Raw genomic sequence first — 12,516 nt, forward strand, 5'->3', positions numbered from 1 at the left:
ACTGTTGAGGAGGGGGGAGGACTGTTGAGGAGGGGGGAGGACTGTTGAGGAGGGGGGGGACTGTTGAGGAGGGGGGGGGACTGTTGAGGAGGGGGGGGGGACTGTTGAGGAGGGGGGGGGGACTGTTGAGGAGGGGGGGGGACTGTTGAGGAGGGGGGGGGGCTGTTGAGGAGGGGGGGGGACTGTTGAGGAGGGGGGGGACTGTTGAGGAGGGGGGGGGGACTGTTGAGGAGGGGGGGGGGACTGTTGAGGAGGGGGGGGACTGTTGAGGAGGGGGGGGGACGACTGTTGAGGAGGGGGGGGAGGACTGTTGAGGAGGGGGGGGGCTGTTGAGGAGGGGGGGGGACTGTTGAGGAGGGGGGGGGACTTGAGGAGGGGGGGGGACTGTTGAGGAGGGGGGGGGGGACTGTTGAGGAGGGGGGGGGACTGTTGAGGAGGGGGGGGGGACTGTTGAGGAGGGGGAGGGGACTGTTGAGGAGGGGGGGTAGGTTAACCCTAGTCTCTCCCGCTAGACAGCTGCTGTGAGAAGAGACTGGGGGTGAGGGGGACAGGCAGGTGGTCAAGGCTTGGTCTCTGTAGGTAACTGAGGCTCTGGTGAGGCTGCTGGAGTGGGTACGATAGCTGGCGGTGCCAACGTAGAGAACCAGGAGGACATGGCTGACTTAGCGCTGCTCAGCGCTCCACCCACCGACTGACCTGGAGGATGAAGACAGGAGGGATTAGAGACACAGTGCCTTCGGAAAGTATTCAGACACCTTGACTTTTTAGACATTTTGTTACATTACAGCCTAATTCTAAAATCTATTAAATATTTTTTTCCCCCTCATCAATCTACACACAATACTCCATAATGAAAAAGTAAGAATTTATTTTTATTTTTTGTGTGCAAATTTATAAAATATAATAAACAGAAATATCTTATTAACATAAGTATTCAGACTCTTTGCTATGAGACTCGAAATTGAGCTAAGGTGCATCCTGTTTCCATTGATCATCCTTGAGATGTTTCTACAACTTGATTGGAGTACACCTGTGGTAAATTCAATTGATTGGACATGATTTGGAAAGGCACACACCTGTCTATATAAGGTCATACAGTTGACAGTGCATGTCAGAGAAAAAACAAGCTATAAGGACGAAGGAATTGTCCGTAGAGCTTCGAGACAGGATTGCGTTGAGGCACAGATCTGGAGAAGGGTACCAAAACATTTCTGCAGCATTGAAGGTCCCCAAGAACACAGTGGCCTCCATCATTCTTAAATGGAAGAAGTTTGGAACCACCAAGACTCTTCCTAGAGCTGGCCACCCGGCAAAACTGAGCAATCGGGGGAGAAGGGCCTTGGTCAGGAAGGTGACCAAGAACCCGATGGTCACTCTGACAGAGCCCCAGAGTTCCTCTCTGGAGATGGGAGAAACTTCCAGAAGGACAACCATCTCTGCAGCACTCCACCAATCAGGTCTTTATGGTTGAGTGGCCAGACGGAAGCCACTCCTCAGTAAAAGGCACATGACAGCCCACTTGGAGTTTGCCAAAAGGCACCTAAAGACTATCAGACCATGAGAAACAAGATTCTCTGGTCTGATGAAACCAACATTGAACTCTTTGGCCTGAATGCCAAGCATCACGTCTGGAGGAAACCTGGCACCATCCCTACGGTGAAGCATGGTGGTGGCAGCATCATGCTGTGGGGATGTTCTTCAGCGGCAGGGACTGGGAGACTAGTCAGGATCGAGGGAAAGACAAACAGAGCAAAGTACAGAAAGATCCTTGATGAAAACCTGCTCCAGAGCGCTCAGGACCTCAGACTGGGGTGAAGGTTCACCTTCTAACAGGAAAACGACCCTACTGTAAGCACACAGCCAAGACAACGCAGGAGTGACTTCGGTACAAGTCTCTCTGAATGTCCTTGAGTGGCCCAGCCAGAGCCCGGACTTGAACCCGATCGAACATCTCTGGAGAGACCTGAAAATAGCTGTGCAGCGACACTCCCCATCCAACCTGACAGAGCTTGAGAGGATCTGCAGAGAAGAATGGAAGAAACTCCGCAAATACAGGTGTGCCAAGCTTGTAGCGTCATACCCAAGAAGACTCAAGGATGTAATCGCTGCCAAAGGTGCTTCAACAAAGTATTGAAAAGGGTCTGAATAGTTATGTAAATAGAATATTTCTGTTTTTTATTTGTAATACATTTGCAAAAATGTCTAGGCTGAAACGTAATAAAATGTGGAAAAGTCAAGGGATCTGAATACTTTCCTGAATGCCCTGTACTGTTAGGGTTGCAAAACTACAGTAACTTTCCAAAAATCCCAGGTTTTCCAGACATTTTGTTTGCAGGATTCTGGTTTTCCTGGGTTGGCTAAAGAGTCTGTCTGTCTGTCTCACTGGGGAAGGGTTGGCTAAAGAGTCCGTCTTTCTGTCTGTTTGTCTCTCTGGGGAAGGGTTGGCTAAAGAGTGTCTTTCTGTCTGTTTGTCTCACTGGGGAAGAGTTGGCTAGAGAGGCTGACTCTGTCTCACCTACTGCCTTCCCAGTCTGCACAACACTCCGACTGGTGGTGATGACAGCTGCCCCCATCTTCTTCCCACGCTCACTGTTCTGCACCGAGCTGAAATTGAGAGAGAAAACAGAATGTCTACTCAGTCACAACCAACCCACCAACCATCTGGAACCCAGAAATAAACCCTGGGTAGTAGTGTGACATTTCTCTGCTCTTCCAAGAAACAAACAGTAGTGGTCTATCAGAATGTTCTGTGTGTTACTACAACCCGTGATAGTAGTGAGAGAGGTTGAGAGGTCTAATCAACCTGAGAGAGGAGCCGGAGTGGCTGGAAGTTACCCCGGGTACATTTCACAACAAATATACAACTAAATCCAGCCTGGTTGTATCTTTTTAAAAGCACCCAGATGTCAACACACATTTCAACATTACAGAGACTAGAGGTCGACGAATTAAATCGGAATGGGCGATTAACTGGGGCCGATTTCAAGTTTCCATAACAATCGGTAATTAGCATTTTTTGGACTCCGATTATGGGCGATTATATTGCACTCCACGAGGAGACTGTGTGGCAGGTTGACTACCTGTTATGCGAGTGCAGCAAGGAGCCAAGGTAAGGTGCTAGCTAGCGTTAAACGTATCTTATGAAAACAATCAATCTTAACCTAATCACTAGTTAACTACACATGGTTGATGATATTACTAGTTTACCTAGCTTGTCCTGCGTTGCATATAATCAATGCGATGCCTGAAATTGTGTCACTTCTCTTGCGTTCTGTGCAAGCAGAGTGAGGGTATATGCAGCAGTTTGGGCCGCCTGGCTCGTTGCAAACTTTGTGAAGACCATTTCTTCCTAACAAAGACCGCAATTAATTTGCCAGAATTTGACATAATTATGACATAACATTGAAGGTTGTGCAATGTAACAGCAATATTTAGACTTAGGGATGCCGCCCGTTAGATAAAATACGGAACGGCTCCGTATTTCACTGAAAGAATAAACGTTTTGTTTTTGAAATGATAGTTTCCGGATTTTACCATATTAATGACCAAAGGCTCGTATTTCTGTGTGTTTATTATATTATAATTAAGTCTATGATTTGACAGAGCAGTCTGACTGAGCGGTGGTAGGCAGCAGCAGGCTCGTAAGCATTCATTCAAACAGCACTTTCCTGCGTTTGCCAGCAGCTTTTCGCAATGCTTGAAGCACAGCGCTGTTTATGACTTCAAGCCTATCAACTCCTGAGATTAGGCTGGCAATACTAAAGTACCTAATAAGAACATCCAATAGTCAAAGGTATATGAAATACAAAGGGTATAGAGATAAATAGTCCTATAATTCCTATAATAATTACAACCTAAAACTTCTTACCTGGGAATATTGAAGACTCATGTTAAAAGGAACCACCAGCTTTCATATGTTCTCATGTTCTGAGCAAGGAACTTAAACGTTAGCTTTCTTACATGGCACAGATTGAACTTTTACCTTCTTCTCCAAAACTGTGTTTTTGCATAATTTAAACCAAATTGAACATGTTTCCTTATTTATTTGAGACTAAATAGATTTTATTTATGTATTATATTAAGTTAAAATAAAAAGGGATCATTCAGTATTGTTGTAATTGTCATTATTACAAATATATATAATAATAAAAAATATATAAAAAATTGGCAGATTAATCGGTATCGGCTTTTTTTGGTCCTCCAATAATTGGTATCGGCGTTGAAAAAGCATAAATCGGTCGACCTCTAGCCAAGATGGTCACTAGTTCCGGTCTAATGATTGGATAGATACAACCATCAACTCCTATTAACCTCAGTGAGAAGAGGATAGATAATCATCACGGAAATAGTTTTAGCATGCAATCCGATTGGCTTGGTAGAAGTTTCCCGATATTACTTAGCCACAGACCAATTCAATCCTCACACATCTACAGGAGTGCCTAGGGGGTAGGGGTCTAGGGTCTAGGGGTCTATTTGGAATTCAGCTGTCGTCCTTTCCACGTCAACATCAGTGCCCTCTGTGACCCTGCAACTCGGCACATTTTGCCAGGCCGGCTAGAGGAGAGATATTCTACATCCCTACTGCCCCAGGCTAGAGGAGAGTTATTCTACATCCCTACTGCCCCAGGCTAGAGGAGAGATATTCTACATCCCTACTGCCCCAGGCTAGAGGAGAGATATTCTACATCCCTACTGCCCCAGGCTAGAGGAGAGATATTCTACATCCCTACTGCCCCAGGCTAGAGGAGAGATATTCTACATCCCTACTGCCCCAGGCTAGAGGAGAGATATTCTACATCCCTACTGCCCCAGGCTAGAGGAGAGATATTCTACATCCCTACTGCCCCAGGCTAGAGGAGAGATATTCTACATCCCTACTGCCCCAGGCTAGAGGAGAGATATTCTACATCCCTACTGCCCCAGGCTAGAGGAGAGATATTCTACATCCCTACTGCCCCAGGCTAGAGGAGAAATATTCTACATCCCTACTGCCCCAGGCTAGAGGAGAGATATTCTACATCCCTACTGCCCCAGGCTAGAGGAGAGATATTCTACATCCCTACTGCCCCAGGCTAGAGGAGAGATATTCTACATCCCTACTGCCCCAGGCTAGAGGAGAGATATTCTACATCCCTACTGCCCCAGGCTAGAGGAGAGATATTCTACATCCCTACTGCCCCAGGCTAGAGGAGAGATATTCTACATCCCTACTGCCCCAGGCTAGAGGAGAGATATTCTACATCCCTACTGCCCCAGGCTAGAGGAGAGATATTCTACATCCCTACTGCCCCAGGCTAGAGGAGAGATATTCTACATCCCTACTGCCCCAGGCTAGAGGAGAGATATTCTACATCCCTACTGCCCCAGGCTAGAGGAGAGATATTCTACATCCCTACTGCCCCAGGCTAGAGGAGAGATATTCTACATCCCTACTGCCCCAGGCTAGAGGAGAGATATTCTACATCCCTACTGCCCCAGGCTAGAGGAGAGATATTCTACATCCCTACTGCCCCAGGCTAGAGGAGAGATATTCTACATCCCTACTGCCCCAGGCTAGAGGAGAGATATTCTACATCCCTACTGCCCCAGGCTAGAGGAGAGATATTCTACATCCCTACTGCCCCAGGCTAGAGGAGATATATTCTACATCCCTACTGCCCCAGGCTAGAGGAGAGTTATTCTACATCCCTACTGCCCTAGGCTAGAGGAGAGTTATTCTACATCCCTACTGCCCCAGGCTAGAGGAGAGATATTCTACATCCCTACTGCCCCAGGCTAGAGGAGAGATATTCTACATCCCTACTGCCCCAGGCTAGAGGAGAGATATTCTACATCCCTACTGCCCCAGGCTAGAGGAGAGATATTCTACATCCCTACTGCCCCAGGCTAGAGGAGAGATATTCTACATCCCTACTGCCCCAGGCTAGAGGAGAGATATTCTACATCCCTACTTCCCCAGGCTAGAGGAGAGATATTCTACATCCCTACTGCCCCAGGCTAGAGGAGAGATATTCTACATCCCTACTGCCCCAGGCTAGAGGAAAGTTATAGAACCCATTGCCCTTTATGGTTGTGAGATCTGGGGTCCGCTCACCAACCAATAATTCACATAATGGGACAAACACCCAACCAAATCATGAGAAAACAAAAAGATAATTATTTCCAATGTGTCAAGTAATTAACAACAAAACTAAGCAAACTAGAATGCCATTTGGCCCTAAACAGAGAGTACACAGTGGCAGAATACCTGACCACTGTGACTGACCCAAACTTAAGGAAAGCTTTGACTATGTACAGACTCAGTGAGCATAGCCTTGCTATTGAGAAAGGCCGCCGTAGGCAGACATGGCTCTCAAGAGAAGACAGGCTATGTGCACACTGCCCACAAAATGAGGTGGAAACTGAGCTGCACTTCCTAACCTCCTGCCCAATGTATGACCATATTAGAGAGACATATTTCCCTCAGATTACACAGACCCACAAAGAATTCGAAAACAAATCCAATTTTGATAAACTCCACAGTGTTCCACAGTGTTCCATCACAGCAGCAAGATTTGTGACCTGTTGCCACAAGAAAAGGTCAACCAGTGAAGAACAAACACCATTGTAAATACAACCCATATTTATGTTTATTTATTTTCCCTTTTGCACATAATATGACATTTGAAATGTCTTTATTCTTTTGGAGCTTTTGTGAGTGTACTGTTTACTGTTAATTTGTATTGTTTATTTTCTATTTCACTTGCTTTGTCAATGTAAACATATATTTCCCATGCCAATAAAGACCCTGAAATTGAAAGAAAGAAAGAAAGAAAGAAAGAAAGAGAGAGAGAGAGAGAGACAGAAAAGACAGACAGACAGACAGACAGAGACAGACAGAGACAGACAGAGACAGACAGAGAGAGAGACAGACAGACAGAGAGACGGAGAGAGATCATTCCATTGATCAGTGAAACACTTCAGGTCCAGGAAGCTGGTTGACTGGTGGGCGGGGTCTGACTAGGGGGCCCTGATGACTGACGGCTCCACTGACAAATTAGCGCACAGGAAAATGCCCACACTGTAAACATTTGTCCAATCTGTGTGGGTTAACTTCAGCCCTCTGTGTGAGACGGTGGTGAGACAGAACCTCATGGGTCGTATTCAGTAAAACATTTAGAAAACAGAATGAAATGGGAGGGTACTACCTAGACTTGTCCAATAATAATACAGATTTCCATTTTCTGTTGAAAAAGAGTTTGCTATGTTTTCCCTACTGAACATTGCCCTGATCTAATCTGTGTGTTGTCTTTAGTCCATCTGTCAGTGACAAGGAGGGAAGTCTTACACAATGCCAATCAACACATGCCTCTGACACATCTAAGACAGTCACAGAGGAAGGAGACACATCGTGAGATGAAGCTGAAAACCACAGTGTTTTTGTGTAGAAAGGAACCCGGGCTACAAAGCTGAGGCAGGAAATTAGCTTAGATGGCCAACTGCCAAACTGCCTGTTTGACGGATGCGTCTCTGATGGCCCCCTATGCCCTACACAGTGCCCTACTTTTTGAACAGAACCCTATGGGTGAAAGGTAGTGCACTATAAAGGGAATAGGGTACCATTTGACTCTACTCCCAGAGTTTATAGTGCAGGAGACACTCAGCCATACACCCCTTTAGGCTCCCGAGTGGCGCAGTGGTCCAAGGCACCGCATCTCAGTGCTAGAGGCGTCACTACAGACCCTGGTTCGATTCAGTGATTGGGAGTCCCATAGGGCGGCGCACAACTGGCCCAGCGTGGTCCGGGTTAGGGCTTGGCCGGGCCGCCATTGTAAATAAGAATGTGTTCTTAACTGACTTGCCAAGTTAAATAAAGATTATATAAAATTTGAAATTCAACACCCAAATGGCACTGTATACTCAAAAGGGCTCAGGTCAAAAGTAGTGCACTACGTAGGGAGTAATGAACCCCTCGTGTTCCACAGACACACCTCGTAGCAGCAATCGCTTCGTCCCCGTTGCCGACCTCCCTACCACAGCACACTTCTCTCACCTACAGTTGAAGTCGGAAGTTTACATACACCTCAGCCAAATACATTTAAACTCAGTTTTTCACAATTCCTGACATTTAATCCTAGTAAAAAAAATCCCTGTCTTAGGTCAGTTAGGATCACCACTTTATTTTAAGAATGTGAAATGTCAGAATAATAGTAGAGATAATGATTTCTTTCAGGTTTTATTTCTTTCAGGTTTTATTTCTTTCATCACATTCCCAGTGGGTCAGAAGTTTACATACACGCAATTAGTATTTGGTAGCATTGCCTTTAAATTGTTTAACTTGGGTCAAGCGTTTCGGGTAGCCTTCCACAAGCTTCCCACAATAAATTGGGTGAATTTTGGCCCATTCCTCCTGACAGCGCTGGTGTAACTGAGTCAGGTTTGTAGGCCTCCTTGTTTGCACACACTTTTTCAGTTCTGCCCACAAATTTTATGTAGGGTTGAGGTCAGGGCTTTGTGATGGCCTCTCCAATACCTTGACTTTGTTGTCCTTAAGTCATTTTGCCACAACTTTGGAAGTATGCTTGGGGTCATTGTCCATTTGGAAGACCAAGTTCCGACCAAGATTTAACTTCCTGACTGATATCTTGAGACGTTGCTTCAATATATCCACATAATTTTCCTCCTCATGGTGCCATCTATTTTGTGAAGTGCACCAGTCCCTCCTGCAGCAAAGCACCGCCACAACATGATGCTGCCACCCCCATGCTTCACGGTTTGGATGGTGTTCTTCGGCTTGGAAGTCTCCCCTTTTTCCTCCAAACATAATGGTCATTATGGCCAAACAGTTCTATTTTTGTTTCATCAGACCAGAGGACATTTCTCCAAAAAGTACGATCTTTGTCCCCATGTGCAGTTGCAAACCGTAGTCTGGCTTTTTTATGGCGGTTTTGGACCAGTGGCTTCTTCCTTGCTGAGCAGCCTTTCAGGTTATGTCAATATAGGACTCGTTTTACTGTGGATATAGATACTTTTGTACCTGTTTCCTCCAGCAGCTTCACAAGGTCATTTGCTGTTGTTCAGGATTGATTTGCTCTTTTCGCACCAAAGTACGTTCATCTCTAGGAGACAGAATGCGTCTGCTTCCTGAGCGGTAGGACGGCTGCGTGGTCCCATGGTGTTTATACTTGCATACTATTGTTGTCAAAGAAAAATTGTCAAAGACCCCAGCTACCCCAGTCACCCCAGTCATAGACTGTTCTCTCTACTACCACATGGCAAGCGGTACCGGAGTGCCAAGTCTAGGACAAAAAGGCTTCTCAACAGTTTTTACCCCCAAGCCATAAGACTCCTGAACATGTAATCAAATGGCTACCCGGACTGTTTGCATTGTGTGCCCCCCCCCAACCTCTCTTTTACGCTACTGCTACTCTCTGTTCATCATATATGCAGTCACTTTAGCCATATCTACATGTACATACTACCTCGATCAACCCGACTAACCGGTGCCTGTATGTAGCCTCTCTACTGTATATAGCCTCTCTACTGTATATAGCCTCGCTGCTGTTATTTTTCACTATCTTTTTACATCTCTCCATGTATCACCACCAAGCAGATCTCTCCATGTATCACCACCAAGCAGATCTCTCCATGTATCACCACCAAGCAGACCTCTCCATGTATCACCACCAAGCAGACCTCTCCATGTATCACCACCAAGCAGACCTCTCCATGTATCACCACCAAGCAGACCTCTCCATGTATCACCACCAAGCAGACCTCTCCATGTATCACCACCAAGCAGACCTCTCCATGTATCACCACCAAGCAGATCTCTCCATGTATCACCACCAAGCAGACCTCTCCATGTATCACCACCAAGCAGATCTCTCCATGTATCACCACCAAGCAGACCTCTCCATGTATCACCACCAAGCAGACCTCTCCATGTATCACCACCAAGCAGACCTCTCCATGTATCACCACCAAGCAGACCTCTCCATGTATCACCACCAAGCAGATCTCTCCATGTATCACCACCAAGCAGACCTCTCCATGTATCACCACCAAGCAGACCTCTCCATGTATCACCACCAAGCAGATCTCTCCATGTATCACCACCAAGCAGACCTCTCCATGTATCACCACCAAGCAAACCTCTCCATGTATCACCACCAAGCAGACCTCTCCATGTATCACCACCAAGCAGATCTCTCCATGTATCACCACCAAGCAGACCTCTCCATGTATCACCACCAAGCAGATCTCTCCATGTATCACCACCAAGCAGACCTCTCCATGTATCACCACCAAGCAGACCTCTCCATGTATCACCACCAAGCAGACCTCTCCATGTATCACCACCAAGCAGACCTCTCCATGTATCACCACCAAGCAGATCTCTCCATGTATCACCACCAAGCAGACCTCTCCATGTATCACCACCAAGCAGACCTCTCCATGTATCACCACCAAGCAGATCTCTCCATGTATCACCACCAAGCAGACCTCTCCATGTATCACCACCAAGCAGACCTCTCCATGTATCACCACCAAGCAGATCTCTCCATGTATCACCACCAAGCAGACCTCTCCATGTATCACCACCAAGCAGACCTCTCCATGTATCACCACCAAGCAGACCTCTCCATGTATCACCACCAAGCAGACCTCTCCATGTTCTCACCACCAAGCAGACCTCTCCATGTATCACCACCAAGCAGACCTCTCCATGTATCACCACCAAGCAGACCTCTCCATGTATCACCACCAAGCAGACCTCTCCATGTATCACCACCAAGCAGACCTCTCCATGTTCTCACCATAAAGCCATCAATAGAGAAGCTACGGATGAAGACTCGTGGTATGTGTCCCAAATGGCACCCTATTCCGTATATAGTGCATTCTATTCCCTATGGGTCCCGGTCAAAAGTAGTGCACTATATAGGGAATAGGGTGCCATTTGGGACGCCGACATAGTGTGGAGGCAGGGGGAAATATCTGGAGGGTAGCCCTAGAGGCAGGGCTGGAGACCCGGGACAGTCAATGCACGGCATGATCGCATTTCCTACACACTTCCTGGAACGTAACCCAAGCCCCGGCCTGAAGACCGCCAGCAAAGGTTTTTGAGAATGAACCTCTGTCATAATTAATGGACGGAGCAGAATATGAGACCTGGTGTCTATCACCATCACAAGCAGGGCAGTTATTAGTAGCTTAGTACTCTATGAAATAGTGTGACTGCAGTGAAACATGGCACCTAGCTATATGTTACATAAGAATATGGAGTTGAGGACACCAGAGTTTAGAACACCAGAGTTTAGAACACCAGAGTTTAAAACACCAGAGTTTAGAACACCAGAGTTTAGAACACCAGAGTATAGAACACCAGAGTTTAAAACACCAGAGTGTAGAACACCAGAGTTTAAAACACCAGAGTTTAGAACACCAGAGTGTAGAACACCAGAGTGTAGAACACCAGAGTTTAAAGAGTTTAGAACACCAGAGTTTAGAACACCAGAGTTTAGAACACCAGAGTTTAAAACACCAGAGTTTAAAGAGTTTAGAACACCAGAGTTTAGAACACCAGAGTTTAGAACACCAGAGTTTAGAACACCAGAGTGTAGAACACCAGAGTGTAGAACACCAGAGTTTAAAGAGTTTAGAACACCAGAGTTTAGAACACCAGAGTTTAGAACACCAGAGTGTAGAACACCAGAGTGTAGAACACCAGAGTTTAAAGAGTTTAGAACACCAGAGTTTAAAGAGTTTTGAACACCAGAGTTTAGAACACCAGAGTTTAGAACACCAGAGTTTAGAACACCAGAGTGTAGAACACCAGAGTGTAGAACACCAGAGTTTAAAGAGTTTAGAACACCAGAGTTTAGAACACCAGAGTTTAGAACACCAGAGTTTAGAACACCAGAGTGTAGAACACCAGAGTGTAGAACACCAGAGTTTAAAGAGTTTAGAACACCAGAGTTTAAAACACCAGAGTTTAGAACACCAGAGTTTAGAACACCAGAGTGTAGAACACCAGAGTTTAAAGAGTTTAGAACACCAGAGTTTAAAACACCAGAGTTTAAAGAGTTTAGAACACCAGAGTTTAGAACACCAGAGTTTAAAACACCAGAGTTTAAAACACCAGAGTTTTGAACACCAGAGTGTAGAACACCAGAGTTTAGAACACCAGAGTTTAGAACACCAGAGTTTAAAGAGTTTAGAACACCAGAGTTTAGAACACCAGAGTTTAGAACACCAGAGTTTAGAACACCAGAGTTTAAAGAGTTTAGAACACCAGAGTTTAGAACACCAGAGTTTAGAACACCAGAGTTTAGAACACCAGAGTTTAAAACACCAGAGTTTAAAACACCAGAGTTTAGAACACCAGAGTTTAGAACACCAGAGTTTAGAACACCAGAGTTTAGAACACCAGAGTTTAGAACACCAGAGTTTAAAGAGTTTAGAACACCAGAGTTTAGAACACCAGAGTTTAGAACACCAGAGTTTAAAGAGTTTAGAACACCAGAGTTTAGAACA

General features: G+C 45.8%; 1 protein-coding gene across 2 annotated transcripts in view; it reads right to left on the reverse strand.

The window, feature by feature from the left end:
• Nucleotides 1-407: 407 nt before the first annotated feature.
• Nucleotides 408-12,516, reverse strand: part of LOC120028114 (late secretory pathway protein AVL9 homolog) — a 53,827-nt gene continuing 41,718 nt past the window's right edge. For both annotated transcript variants that reach the window (XM_038973296.1, XM_038973295.1), the window contains 2 exons: nucleotides 2,516-2,604; nucleotides 408-696 (listed from right to left, as the gene is read on the reverse strand). In XM_038973296.1, coding sequence (XP_038829224.1) covers nucleotides 560-696; nucleotides 2,516-2,604 — 226 coding nt within the window. In that variant the 3' untranslated portion in view covers nucleotides 408-559. The remainder of the gene's footprint in view (nucleotides 697-2,515; nucleotides 2,605-12,516) is intronic.

Source organism: Salvelinus namaycush, chromosome 33, assembly GCF_016432855.1.
Source record: "Salvelinus namaycush isolate Seneca chromosome 33, SaNama_1.0, whole genome shotgun sequence".
NCBI lineage: Eukaryota > Metazoa > Chordata > Actinopteri > Salmoniformes > Salmonidae > Salvelinus > Salvelinus namaycush.